The 14,940-nt window shown below is 42.4% G+C and overlaps 1 protein-coding gene across 1 annotated transcript in view; it reads right to left on the bottom strand.

Annotated features, from left to right (window-relative positions):
- The window catches only part of Pgm5 (phosphoglucomutase 5), a 172,220-nt gene that overhangs the window by 120,579 nt on the left and 36,701 nt on the right, over nucleotides 1-14,940 (bottom strand). The window contains exons 4-6 of the mRNA XM_059259492.1: nucleotides 12,420-12,545; nucleotides 8,734-8,924; nucleotides 8,040-8,194 (exon numbers count right to left, since the gene is read on the bottom strand). Coding sequence (XP_059115475.1) covers nucleotides 8,040-8,194; nucleotides 8,734-8,924; nucleotides 12,420-12,545 — 472 coding nt within the window. The remainder of the gene's footprint in view (nucleotides 1-8,039; nucleotides 8,195-8,733; nucleotides 8,925-12,419; nucleotides 12,546-14,940) is intronic.

Here is a 14,940-nt window from a genome sequence, read left to right as displayed (position 1 = left end):
GCACAAAGAGGAAAAACAAATCCAGAGGTCTCTCCCATCTCCTGACTCCAATCAGCATTTTCAGAATCCATGTGTGAAAACCTCCATGATGATAAGGGGAGTCACCCACAGTAGTAAGTGATGGTTCCTGCTGCTGGCCATAGAGGAAGGCTCAAAAGAAATACACTCTTCACTTCTACACAAATGAGTTTGATTGTGTTGTTGCTCTTATTAAAGTGTCACTTACAAAATATAAGATTCCTCCCCCCCCCTTCATTTTAATTGTATAGCTCCATGGATCTTAGCAAGTCTATACAACTGTATAACTGCCGCCATCATCAAGATGCCGAGCACTGTTATCTGTCCAGTTACCTCTGTACTCACAGTCACCCACAGGATGGCTTTATAAATCACTAACCCATCTCTCCAGCCCTGAGATCACTTTCTACAATAGATAAATATTTTAAGTCACGAAGAATGACAGGAGGTTATTAAAGCAAACACACCCTCCACAAGCCAAGATAAAGCTACAAACAACGGCATACCCCCAATTTACTGGAAATCTCTGAAACCCTGCTTTAGTCTTAAACCCAGCACATATCTAGAAGGCTGAAGATGTCGTAACAGCGGGTGGGTGGGATCTCCTTGTACAGGACCAGAGGCCGCCAGCCAATTTTCAGGAAGTACAGAGGTGTGATTTTTATGCTTTAGGATAAAGTGCTTGGGAGAATCCAGAATATGAGATGAAGATCAGGAGTCCAGTTTATCGATTATTGCAATAACCCAAGAAGAAAGCGATGGGGACCAGAAGCAGTAAACGCAAGACTGGAAAGGAGAGACTGAGTCAGAAACGCAACGGGACACTCAAGCATACCACTGTGGTCTGTGGTGGAGCAGCCAATTAGAGAAGGCACAAATATTGGATTTTTTTAAGTGATAAGAAATAAGCCTTCCAGGCTAGAACAACACTTTGCCTAGCATGTGCAAGGCCCTGAGTTTGATCACCAGTACCAGAAACCTAGTTTATGTAAGAAGCCAATTTTAAAAAGGGAAGGGTTTTCTCATTGGGCCAATTATGAAATGATGGGTATGACAAACTTATCTGAGTCTGAGGTCCCCTAAAGGAGAGAGACTGGAAGTACAGTGAGCAAGTTGAGAGGTCCAGAACGGCTAATGTGTCAGTTGCCCCGATGATATTTTGGTTGCCCCCTTCCATTCCTTGATCCCCATTTCCCTCAGTGTCCTGCTCTTCTTTCTAAAGGCCCCTTCTGGGTTGGTCAGTAGGAGGCACCAGCAGGAGACTGAGGGTGAAGAGACAGAGGTCCTTATTTCTCCCTTCCTACAAGTTCAGTTCTCCTCCAGCAGCTGGCTTCACAGCTCCAGAGCCCATGGTGTTGGACTTCACTGACCCTTGCCCTTGACCCTCCAGTCCTAAGGGATGCTCATCTGTTACTGCTAGTCACATTGGCCTCCCTATTCTTTTCTGACCTTAAGGGGTTTCCTTAACTTCATGCATTGTGGGAGCCCGTTCTCGGGTTCCTCGTGGCTTTACCCAGCAGGTCCGCATAGAGGATGATTAGGACCACAGGCCTGAGTGCAGGTGTCTGAGATGGTCTGCACTTGGCTGTGCTGGGGGAGGAGGTCTTTTGCTCCACCCCTTGGCGTCTCTATAAAAACCCTGGGGCAGAGACAGTCGGGGCCCCGTTGGAAAAGGTTCCAGGTCCTCTCGAGGCTATCCTTTATTTTCTATCTGTTTATCTCCGCAAGATTCTCCGCAATAAATCCTTCTATCTAATATTTCCTGCTGCTCGCACTCAAGAAAACTCTGGGGAACTGTGGGGGTGGTTGAGTAAATGCCCTACAATGCATGCCTCCACAGATGATTAGATTCTCTTAGGTAAGCCTCTTTTTTTTTTTTTTAAGGTGAATTTTTGATGATGTGTATGCAAGTGTGTCTATGAGGAGGTATGCTCACATGAGTGGAGAGCAGAAGGAGGCATCAGATTCCCTGGAGCTGGAGTTCTAGGCAGTTGTGAACTGAGCAATGCAGTTGCTAGGAACCGAACTCAGGGTCCTCCGCAAGAGCAGCTCTTTTGAGAGCACGGTCTCTCTCCTGCCCACATCCTAACGGGTGAGAAGAGTTTCGTGGCAACCTATGATAAAGGCTTTCCCAATTTTTCTCTCTGCTGTCTCAGTATAGGAGACACGGCCATATTTATCTGCTGAGGCAAAATGCTTCCATCATTCTTTTGCAAAAGCAACCTGTGAAAGCTGAGTGATCAGGCACTAACTCCTATCACTATGTTTCTCATTGCCATGTACATCATGGCTGAAGCAGGAGATGAAACAGCACAGAGCTGTGGATGTGGCAAGGGTCAAGGTCGCCATACATCAGTAGAGACTTGCATACTTGCAGGATTAACACTGTCTGAATTCCAGGAACCAGCTGAGCATGATCAAGATAAGCAACAGTCCGTATTTTAAACTGAGGATTGGCAGCAGACCACAGCAAACCACAGACTCGGGGTAAGCGCTTGCATATGTGTTAGATGGGACTTCTCATCCCAGCCTCACGGCCAGGCCCAGCTGCATGTTTCTGATGGCCCACGACCTATCTGTGACCTCCTCAGAGAGTCTTTCTGTAACTGCCCTTTCTCAGCAAGATGCACCCTCCTCACCAAGTTTTAATGTACCAAGTTCACATCCTCACACCTTATATTACAATTTGTGTGTCTGTATTGTTCCTTTGCATGTTATTTTCTGCCTTTCCCTTTAGATAGTGAGTTCTGTCACAGCTGGGACCACATCTAGGGCATAGAAAAGTGCTTATAAAATATTCTGTAGTGAATAAATACTAAATATACAAGTGGCACCAAAGGTAAAGAAAAGATTGAAGGCTACTAATGTGTCACTATCCTGTTTACACATATGGACTTTTGTGGCCTTGTTTGTAGTCAAAACATACTTCTCATAGCTGGGTCCTTTGGATGTCTTCAAGGAGTGATGTCTCAAAGGAGCGGAACTCTCCCTAGTGAGTAAAGTTTGAGGCTGCATGTTTGACTTGCTTTTCACAGCCTTCGGCACAGCCCCAAGCACAGATGGGAGCTTCATAAATATTACTGAACGACGATGACACCAAGGATTATTTAATACCTCCATGTGGGTGGAGATGGACCGTGGGCCACAAATATACTTCTCCAATCATCTGTACCAGAGTGTTTTCATCAACGACTGTGCCACAAATCAGACACATTCAATGACAGAGTCCCCAAAGAATGCCATTTTCAAAGCTGAAATATTATTATGCAGGGGTAAATGCAATCTGTTTTAGTGACACTGTAAGAATAGAAATTAAAGACAATGAAAGTCTCTTCTTGGGAAACACCAGTTTTAATCTGTGAATAATGAAAGTTTAGATAGCTCATCAGTTTCAAAGGTGCCCACCCATTCTGAAATACCAGGAGTTAGTGGGCCTTTGGATATATCTCAAGCATTCAACTGTTACCCTGGCATTTATGGATACGATTCTATGATTCCGTTCACTTAAAATAATAATAATAATAAGTAATTTGGGAAACCAAATGAAGACAGACTTTTGAAGCTGTATTTGTTCACCAGGAAGAAAGAGGCTTATAAAGTGTCCATCATGAGAATCCACAAGGGAGCTACCCAGCAGATCAAATACCCAAAACAAATCAGCACGTCAGAGCCCCACAGAATTCTGAATCCCAACCAGCAAGCATGAATAATCCTTTTAAACGGTCGCTCACGTATCAGAACAGGCCCTTTGTGAATCTCTAGGCAAGGCCTCTGGCTTCTGACTGAACGGAGGTTTTCTTGGGAAAGTGGATGAAGCGAAATCAAGAGCGACTGGGGCCATTTCCACAAGAAAAGAGGACAAACGGTCTCTGTTGTCAGAATGAATCTTTCCTGGCCATGGCTTGGAAAGCTGTTGGCTACCTCACAGGAGAGCTAGGCAATGTTTTCAATGGTTTCGGCTGAGACTCTCTGGATCTGAGAAGCTGTGATAGTAACCTGTATCAAAAGACACAGGATCGGATCCTGCCAGTTCCCAGGTAGCTGTGGGACCCAGCACAAGGCTCTTAACTTTCCTGAAGACTGGTTCATTAATATGAAGAGAGGGATGCTGACACAATGTCCTCACAAAACGATTGTCAACTTAAGGAAGAGATGCAAATTCTCTCTAAATTATAAAATTGGGCTTAAGTAGAATCCTGGAATATCAAATAAGCTGCAAAGTGCCCAGGATCCTTTCCTTGGGCACCTGCACCATATGCCATTCACTCACAAAGACACACACATACACATAAATAAAAATTAAAAATAATAAAAAATTCTTTAAAAAAAAAACTCCACTTACAACATGATCAAAATGTGGAAACAGGAATAAATTTAACAAAAACTGTGAGACATCTGCATTAAAAACTTGGAAGCTTATATGTAAGTGAAATTGAAGAAAACCTATTTATAAATACATCCGTGGATTGGAAGATCCAATATTATTCTAATGTAATCCTCCTCAAATGGCTTCGTGGATTCAACAGAATCTCAGTCAAGGTCCCAACAGCTCTGGTGTGAACTGACACATCAATTCTAAAATGTATGTAGTAATGGAGAAAGCCTAGTAAATACATATGTACGAACTAGAGAAAGAATGAAAATGACTGGATGATTGACCTGATTTCAGTGCAGTGTCTTTGTAAAGGCCAGCAAAATAAACAGAATGGGATGAAGAGTCCAGATAGATCCACATACACATGATCAGTCAATACTAGTCAGTGGAAAGAAAAATTCCTCCAATTAATAGAGTTGGAGTAACTGAACATGGGGGGAAAAATAATTCTCAACTGTTACCTCACGCCACACATTAAAATGAACTGAAAATTGAAAGCACAAATGTAAATGTTATGACTGCAATTATTCACAAGAAAAGAACCGGGGAAATATCTTTCTACCCTAGAGTGCTGAGTAGCAATTTCCTCTGAGAACCATCCATCTTGGGGGGAATCTCATTAAGATTCAGGAAGTAAACAACTGAATGGCTTCAGGAAGTCCCTGAAACTGGCCAGGCACACTAGGTCCCTCCTTTCCCACACATAAGCTGTAAGGACTGTCAAGAGACTCTCAGATAAGCTGGGCTCCTTAGGTGAAGCTCAGACCAGCCAAGTAATATCCACAGAGGCTCAGACCCCCTGGGGCTGCTGAAAAGGGCACTCCCCAACCTATTGGGCTGCCTGCAGGCTGTGCAGTGCGCTCCAGAGTTCCAACTTTCATGAGCTGTCACTCATGCTGAGGTGAGCTTTGGTGATGCAGCTGTCTTTGAGTCACTTCCGCTCCTGTACGTAACCCCTCCCCCAAATTCCTGGAAGCAACCTCAATAAAACCCGCCTCCCTAAGGTGGACTTTGGTGGTATCCTTACTGGGAGCTGTCTTCAGTCATTATCTGGGGTGAGTAGATGCTTGCTCATGTCTCCCAGGAATAGTATCACACACACAACAGGAGCAAACAAACATTTCTCACACTGGTCAAAAGCAGTTGTAGTAACAATGTAATTAGTGAAGCATCCGAAAAAAATTAGTAAACTGGATTTGATAAAAAAATTTAGAAAATCTGCCCATCAAAAGACACTAATTAGAAAATGAAAAGTGGAGGTAATTCCACCAGAAAAGTGCTTGCCTTGAATTTAATGCCCCAAATCCATGTTAGAAAGCTGGGTACGGTGGCAGACTGGTGATCCCAGCCCTAGGAAGGCAGAGACATGTGGATCCCTAGACCATGTGACAATTCCCAGGTCAGTGAGAGACCCTGTCTCAAAACTGAAATGTGACCAACACCTGAGGAATGATACATGAGGTTGACTTCTGACCTCCATATGCACACACACACACACAGAGGGGGTAGAAGCAAGCTACAGGCAGGGAAAATACAGGCAATACTATATATGACAAAAGATTGATCCAACAAATACAAAAATCCTCCACAAATCAATAACAAAAAACCACATAACCCAACTTTAAGTACATGCAAATACTTTTTGGATGAATATATAATGAAAGAAGGTAACAAGTAGCTGATACGCATATGAAATAATTCAAAGTCATCAGTTATTGGATGGTGAAATTTAAACTATGATAAAATGATATCTAGCACACAATAACTTAAGCACACATGGCTTAAGTTAAGAGTCTGTCCCAACCTCCAAATATTGGTGAGGATATGAAGCAAACACAAGCCCCCACATTGCTGAGAAAAGTATAATATGGAAAATCATTTGTCAGCTTCTTGGATGTACACCTACCCTAAAATCAACATTTATTCTTAGATATTTGCCCAGGAGTAATTGAAATGTGCCAACAACAAAACCTTTAAATAACTACCAGCTGCAGAGAGCCCAGATGTCTATCAATGAGAAACTGGAAAAAATGGTGATATTCTCATATATTAATAATACACCGCATAACAAGGGGAGACGTACTTCTGACATATACAGTAATAAGGATAAATCAAAACAAGGGAGGATGACGCGGCAAAGGATCCCACCTGTGTCTAGTCTGAACCAGGCAGGCTTCAACTGATATAAATTACAGTGATGGCTGCAGGTACCGGAAGAGGTGGGGGAGTTGAGGAAGCTATGGGAATAACCCACACCTTCATATGACTGGTGGTTAAATGCATGCTTACACTTTCCAAACTCATTGAGTAGAACTCTCGAGCTAATACATTTCACAGTATGTAACTTTTACTTTATGAATGATTGAGCAAATAACACTACAAGAAAATAGCCACACAATCTAGGAGGTGGAATTCTATAGGACAACTGACCAGATCTCTCCAAAATCACTGCCAAAGGGCAAGGATTGTGCTAGGTAAAGAAAGGCCACAGGACATAACCAGACCCAATGTGTGGTCTTGGACAGTATCTTACTTCAGGAAAACAAACCTTCAGAGTGTTTTGGGGATGTTCAGGGGTGATCTAAATGTCATGTTGGTTTCAGACAGTAAAAAAAAAAACTTACTAATAGAAAATTGAAGATTATAAATTGATTTTTTTAAAAAAAGCAGGTTACAGCAGTCTGAACTTTCTGGTCTTTTAGTACTATGCATCATGCATAGATATTGTGTATACAGTTTTACATATTTTTATTATATCTATACAATACATACACAGAACAAGACTCAGCACAGGTATAAATTTACCTATGACCACGGGGAACTCTGGGGATGGTGTGGATAACTTCTGTCTTCTCATTTGCCTGTGTTTTCTAACTTTCTGCAGGGCACATGTTCCGCTCCTATAGTAATGAACACTGTTTGAAAACATCAGATGCAGGGACAGGAGCGTAGCTGGGCAGCAGAGTGCATCCCTAGCATGTCCGGGGCTCTGGGTTTGATCAAATCCAGGTGCCACTGTCAAGGGCCTCCAGAGCGAGCCTCCTGGAGCTCTCCGCACACCATCATTTCATTCTTACAGCAACCTGTGGTGCAGCATCCCTGCTTTTACTCACTTGATGAAAATGAAAGCCGAGCCCTGTGTATAACAGAATCTGACCTCAAACTCCATGTTCTGTTCATTTTACTTATATATAACCTTCAGATTCGGGAGGACTACACACATGAGATATTACTATGTTTCAATGAAATGCATATGGATGAACAAAAAAAAAAATTAAATGTAACAAGCCAACAACAAAGAAGCCCAGAGTAGAGGATTCTACGTATGTGACTTTTGGAACAAGCAAGCACCTGAGGCGATAGAAAGCAGGACCTCATCCATACCTCACCACAGTCTATGTAAGGATGATACTGACATATTAGCACCCCCATATTACAGACAAGAGAAGTAAGACTTAGAGATCAAATAAGAAAGAAGACTCCAGCTCAGGCCACCTGATTCTGACAGGCTACACCACAGCAGATCTCTAAGTCCCCAGGCTGTCACCCCGCTTGCAGTGGGACAGGGAGAATGAGTGCCAGCTACCAACAAAGGGGCCTTGGTATCAGAGGTCTACCACATGGTGAGTCACAGTAACATCCTTACCTGTCCAGAGCCATGCTGGTTGGCATACTCCTCCCGAACCCTCGAACCCCCATCTGACGGAAATACGGAATGCAAGAGAGGTTGGCGGCGATGATGGCCAGGGAGTCCGAGGGACTCACAAAGAAGCCATTTTGGCCAAGGATCATATAACGGTCCTGTGGGAAGGAATGTGTGAAAATTATCAGGGAGAAGCATCTGGTCTTCATACCCAGTTCCCACCATCAGCACAAGCCACTTTCCTGCCCTTTACACAACCTAAAACCATTTGACTAGGCCAAAGGAAGCATGGGAAACCATATAAATTCCTCGGGGGCCCAGAATCTTGACACAGCTGGAATGTGCTCCACCTGCTGAGATGTGTGCCCAGCTACTTCATGCATCCATGGCCTTCCTCCCCCGCACAGACCGGAGAGCTGTAGTAACTGGGAAATAGCTGGGTTTTTTAATGTTGGGCTTTCAACAGAGCCAGCGATAAATGAAAACTGATTGCCTGACTGTTTTTTAAAGAAATAATTTCTCAAGAACATACATCAGTCCTGAAACTAGAGAAGCTGTAGCTGTCTCGTGGTGCTATCTGGCACTGAACAGCAGAGTAGAGGCATGCCCCACGCATGTGCACTCCAGATTCTCTGGCTTCTGATGCTCCTTCCATCACGTGGTGAGCGGGTCACCGACTGGGAGCCCTCCAGCTTACCCCATCAGCATCAAATGCAGCTCCAAATCCATATTCTCCCCCTTTCATGGCTTCCAGAAGGGTGGTTGCATAGGTCAGGTTTGGGTCTGGGTGCTGCCCTCCGAAGTCTTCTAGTGGGACACAGTTTATAGCAGAGTTGGCTGGGGCCCCCAGCTCATCACACAGAACTTTTCTCACATAGGGTCCCATAACTAAAAAAAGATGGATGAGAATGTAAAAACACTTGAAGAATATTCTTCCCTAGGTACTTTCTTCTGGTTAGAAAAAGACAAAAACAACTCACTTAATAGAAATTCTACCATCATTTTTTAGGCTATAATATAAAATCACATAATTTTATTTTTAGGCTATAATATAAAGCAATAATCATATCAATTACTACTTATTGAGCATCTACCATGTGTCAGGGACTCCGTTAAGCAGATAAAACAGATGTCAATCATCCAGTGAGATGAAATTTTTTTTCCTTGTGGTTTCCTAAAACACTGCCTTTAGGAAATCAACTCTATAATAATGATTTATTACCTTCTGTTTTTCATGTATTAAGTACTTCAACTGAGTATATCAAAAGCATTAAAGGGCACTGGTAATTCTCCTTTCATAATTGTTGTAACATTGCCAAGTTAAGCATCCAAATCCCAGAAGCTTCATATAAAACAAAGCACCTCTTGTAAAACAATGGATGCTGTGCAATGATAGCTGTTGTGTGGACCGGGAAACCTAACGTTGAACCCCTGTGTTAAGAACCGAAAGGATCAGATTACAGAGGGTGAGGTGCATGACTCTACATTCCTGGGCTCTTATCTAATAGTGAGACAAGTCAAATCTACAGATGAGTGGAGAGGGGAGACGAAAGGGAGATACCTAGTGGGACTCCATGACTTGTGAAAAAACGATACCCATAGGTGAGACTTCCCAGAGAGAGCAGTGTTTTGAGTAGGACTTGAAGGAAGAATAAAAGTTTGAGAAGGGTGATAGTAGGGGGACCACACAAGTGGAAGCCATTAAAGCAAGAAAGGAGAGCCTGTGAGAGGGCCACCATGCACTCCTGACAGCTGAAATGTGGCTGAGATCACTTTCTTTTGTTTCCTCCCAACACGATACAGTTCTCACACCACGAACATCTCTTATGACCCAATCCCCTTGTCCCTTCCTCTAGAGGAAGCATCAGGTTTCCTTTGGAAAACCACATCTTTCTCCAAATCCACTCACACAACTAGGGTATTGCTAAATCACACTGTCTCCTCGGGTAGGGAAGTGACCTACATCTGACCACTCTGATCCCCAGTCATCAACCCAAGTGCCTAATTTGAGGATGGACTGCTGTGAGATGGTCTGTATGTTAAATTGCTCTGATTGGTCAACAAATAAAACACTGATTGGCCAGTGGCCAGGCAGGAAGTATAGGCGGGACTAACAGAGAGGAGAATTGAGGGAACAGGAAGACAGGGGGAGACACTGCCAGCCGCCTCCATGACAAGCAGCATGTGAAGATGCCCGTAAGCCACAAGCCACGTGGCAAGGTATAGATTTATAGAAATGGATTAATTTAAGATATAAGAACAGTTAGCAAGAAGCCTGCCACAGTCATACAGTTTGTAAGCAATATAAGTCTCTGTGTTTACTTGGTTGGGTCTGAGCAGCTGTGGGACTGTCAGGTGAGAGAGATTTGTCCTGACTGTGGGCCAGGCAGGAAAACTCTAGCTACAATGGACATAAAGTACAAGCCAAGCAATGAGCTGCAAACACAGAACTTGAAGAAGAGGGAGCTGTCTTTTCTATGGGCCAGATCAGGGCAAGAACTTGAGAGAGCTTTTCCTGGAGAATAGCATCAGCCCAGGAAGAAGGAACAAAGCATCCCAACCACATACCCTCAGAGCAAAGCCCCAGGAAGGTGAGACCTGAGTGTGCTCAGAGGTCCCAACAGATAGTCAACACACCAGGCAGCCAAGGGTGCAGTAGAATATTATTTTAGGGTGTGTTACTTTTGTTTATGTTGCATTTGTTTAACTTTGTGAAGCTGTGTTACTGTGCCTGACTAAAACACCTGATGATCTAATAAAGAACTGAACGACCAATACCAAGGCAGGAGAAAGAATAGATGGGGCTGGCAGGCAGAGAGACTATAAAGAAGGAGAAATCTGGGAGACAGAGATCTAGCAGCCAGAGAAGGAGGAGGACCACAGGGGCCAGCCACCCAGCTACACAGCAAGCCACAGAGTAAGAGTAAAATTTACAGAAGTAAGAGAACAGGAAAATCCCAGAGGCAAAAGGTAGATGGGATAATTTAAGAAAAGCAGGCAAGAAATAAGCCAAGCTAAGGCCGGGTATTCATAATTAAAAATATGCCTCTATAGGTAATTTATTTGGGAGCTGGGTGGCATGTCCCCCAAAAAGAGTAGAACACCAAAAACAATAATACAGGGGTCACCAAAATCTTGAGGTATACTCTAAACATGACTGAAACAAACAGCAAAGAGGAGCCTATTCACACAAGGAGAATGCTTTAAGAGAGATGAACAAGATAGAGCAAGATGGCTGAAATGGAGAAGATGCTACTGAGTGTTGGTAGGAATGCACACGCCAAAGCCCTCGGTATTGCGGGTGTGTATGTAAAGGGAATGGCTACTTTTCACAACAGCTGAGTTCTTTTTAAAATAATTTATTTATTTTGTATGCATTGGTGTTTTATCTGCATGTATGTTTATGTGAGGGCGTCAGGTCTTCTAGAACTGAAGTTACAGACAGTTGTGAGCTGCCATGTGGGTGCTGGGAATTGAACCCAGGTTTTTTAGAAGAGCAAGTGATCTCAACCCACTCTCTAGGCCAACAGCTGAGTTCTTATATAGTTCAGCAGATATTTACCATCAGACTCCACAATCCTGCTTCTAGAAATTTACCCAAAACAAATGGCAACATACATTTCCATAAAAACTTGTTTGTGAATATTCATAACACCTCTAATTGTAGTAGCTAAACACCAGGGGTGGGGAAGGCTAATTTTTATCAACTAGCAAATAGATAAACTGTGGTACATCAGTAAAGTGGAATACTACGCAACAGTAACAAAGAACAAAAAGGGACACATGTACCCTGAACATCATTTTAAAAAAAACAGTTGGCTGCATGAAATGTGAAGCAAAAGACTACTGAGTTCATTCTTCTATTTATATGACTTTCTAGAAAAGGCAAAACAACGAAAACAAAAGAAAGATAAATGGCTGCCAGGGGCTGCGGAGAGAGGTGGAGAGTTGACTACAAAGTCCGGCAAGAAGCCCATAGTCCTCAAACATGAAGAGTTAATGAAGAGTTGTGTATTTGTGATATTCATAACAAGGCAAATAAATACTTTAAAAAATCACTAGAAGAATGTTGACGCTGGAAAGTAGGACACTGACTGCAGAAAAGAATTGGGCATTCATGTTTTCCATGATCATTTAATTCAGCTGTTTAAATTATAGAATGTAGCATGATTTTTTTTTAAAGAAGTCAATAAACAGGTAGTCTTGATCTGCCTCACACTCACATGGTACAGTCCCAAATTTACTTGTTCAATTTTTGTTTTCATTTACATCAAAAGAAAGCAAGTGGAGTCCTGAAATTTTCTAGAACATTCCATAGACCTGAAAATGTAGAGGTCTCTTTAACTGTTCTCAGCCACTGCTTTTAGAAAGACACAAGCTCACCTCCATGCATGGCATCAACTCGGATCTTCAGCTGGCTAGGCCCAGTCAGCAAACTCTTGATGGCATTGAAGTCAAAGATGGTCCGAAGAAGGTTGAGATAGATGTCAACGGGGTCCACAATCTCCACTGATGATGGGAAGACAGAGAGGGGGAGGAATATCAATGAGCATACCTGGAAATCATCTTTAGAGGCACACAAAAAAATTACTACCCTAATGACGCAAAATTCTGATTAAATCCCATCTAACCTGCATGCTACATGGGCAAGGAAGGGTCCATTTGCAAACGAAAACTTAAATCACAGTACAACCAAAATTCAACAAACTCTTCAGATGAGCAGTGGTACAAATAATCTTCTACACTCCTTTTGCAAGGGAAAATTAGCCACTAGCAGAATTCAGGATACAAATGCTCTGTCATCTCTGCCCACACCTCCCCAACACCTCCCTCCCCCAGCTGCACACACATGAACAAGCATCCCACATATGCAGTGGTCTCTCCTGGGGGTGAGCCAAAGGATGACTCAGCTGGTGGCAAACACAGAAAGGAGTGACCTCAGCTGTGGCCCTTACTTTCCAAATGCTATTATACACACTGGATCCAAGCACAGAACTGGTGATGTGGGGCTGGATTCTGATTTGACATAAACCCTCTTTCACACTCAACCTACTACCCAATTTCCAGGGGAACGCCAAACATCTGCAGCTCCTCAGTAAACACAAGAGCTCTCCAGTGTGTCACTGAGAATCCCAAGCAAACCTTCCTAGTTAACTCATGAAAACCAGCACGCAGAATGTGGCACCATTTCCAAACATCTAGCAGCATGTAATTAGTGCTCAGAAGGTATTTTTCCTAGGAGAAGTAAATGCTTGAGTTTGGGAGAAGTTAAAATTTTTTCTAGGAAAAAAAGTGTTGCTTTTTTAAATTTATAATTACATCTATTTATCTCTTTAATTGTGTGCGTGCATGTGTGTGTGTGTGTGTGTGTGTGTGTGTGTGTACACGTGTGTGGGTATATGCACATGAGTGCAAGTGCTTGCAGATGCCATAGGTATTGGATCCCCTGAAGCTGGAGTTGTGGGTAGTTATGAGCTGCCTGGGTGCTGGAAACCAAACTTGGTACACTGGAAGAGGAGTAAGTGCTCATAACTAGTAAGCCATTTTTCCAGCCCCCTATAATTACATTTTTAAAGTTATACATCTATTACTTTTCAATGTCCTACTACTTTGGAGCTGAAATACTTAGGCCTCATTAAAGATGTTATCAATCAATAATTTTTTCAGTACATCCAGGTCCAATATTTAATATGGAATATAAATTACCCCTTCATCTGGTCAAATACATTTCTCCAAATATTTCCCTTACATTTAAATTGGCATATGAGTATCCACTCCAATTTAATTACATTTTAAGGAGCACATCCTATATTTAATCATCCTCTGAAATGAGGAGACTATTAATTCAGAAAATAATTAAAAACCACTATCTGTGAACTATACATCTGAAAATGCTTGATTTTAAGCCTCGAATGCTTTAGACATTTTACTTACTCTCTAACATAGGATAATTTTGGAAAGTTCATTCTGGTTCTTCAAGTCTTGAATCATTTGCCTAAAAATATTTAATATTCACAAGGGACAGTTCAAGGAAGTAAGGCATTCAGGAAAATCGAACACTCCCATTGTCTAATACATGCTCTCGACACCTTAAGATGAGACACCACGGACTATTTGCTTTCAATTAATTCAAGCATTGCTCATCACTTAAAACAGTAGGAATATAGCACATAAATTACTTCAAAGGATTATCTCCAAATTATTTTCAGGAACCAGAAAAACCTTCACCTACATCCAGACTATCACAGCACTTTAGGGAAGTCACCCAAGGAACAATGTGGCTACAGCAATGAGTTCCCCAAAGACTCAAGTCTCTCAGAAACTATAAAATCATAAATGTGCCCAAAACAATTAAAATAAATATGACTTCTTCCAGATAGTAATGCCTGATGGTTCTCATCCCTCTTATAGCCCAAGTCTTTCTAATCATATATAATCAGACATATTTTAATTACTTTGTTAGCTATAACACAATTGCAGTTGTCTAGATAATCCACATGAGTACATTTTTGCATGTGTGCACCTCTAACTAGATCAACAACAATTGACACTTTTCAGCCAGGCAGTAGTAGTGGACACCTTTAATCCCAGCACTCAGGAGGCAGAGGCAGGTGGATCTCTGTGAGTTCAAGGCCATCCTGATCTACAGAGTGGGTTCCAGGATGGCCAGGACTGTTACACAGAGAAACCCTGTCTTGAAAAAACAAGTAGACACTTTTCACTGATGCAATAGTGGTATGAAGGTTATATGGGTAACCAGTTGCTTTTGCATTGGATTTGAGGCCTGCTCTGCAGGAGGGAATTAATATCTGCTACTATAAATTGGTCAAAACCCCATAATCCAAGAGGTCAGAGGCTCTAGGGGGAAATCTTCTACCATTACCTTGCTAAATTGAAATGTTAC

The sequence above is a fragment of the Peromyscus eremicus genome, chromosome 1 (genome assembly GCF_949786415.1).
Source record: "Peromyscus eremicus chromosome 1, PerEre_H2_v1, whole genome shotgun sequence".
NCBI lineage: Eukaryota > Metazoa > Chordata > Mammalia > Rodentia > Cricetidae > Peromyscus > Peromyscus eremicus.
Note: the sequence above shows the minus strand (reverse complement) of the source record. Positions and strands in the feature narration are given on the sequence as shown.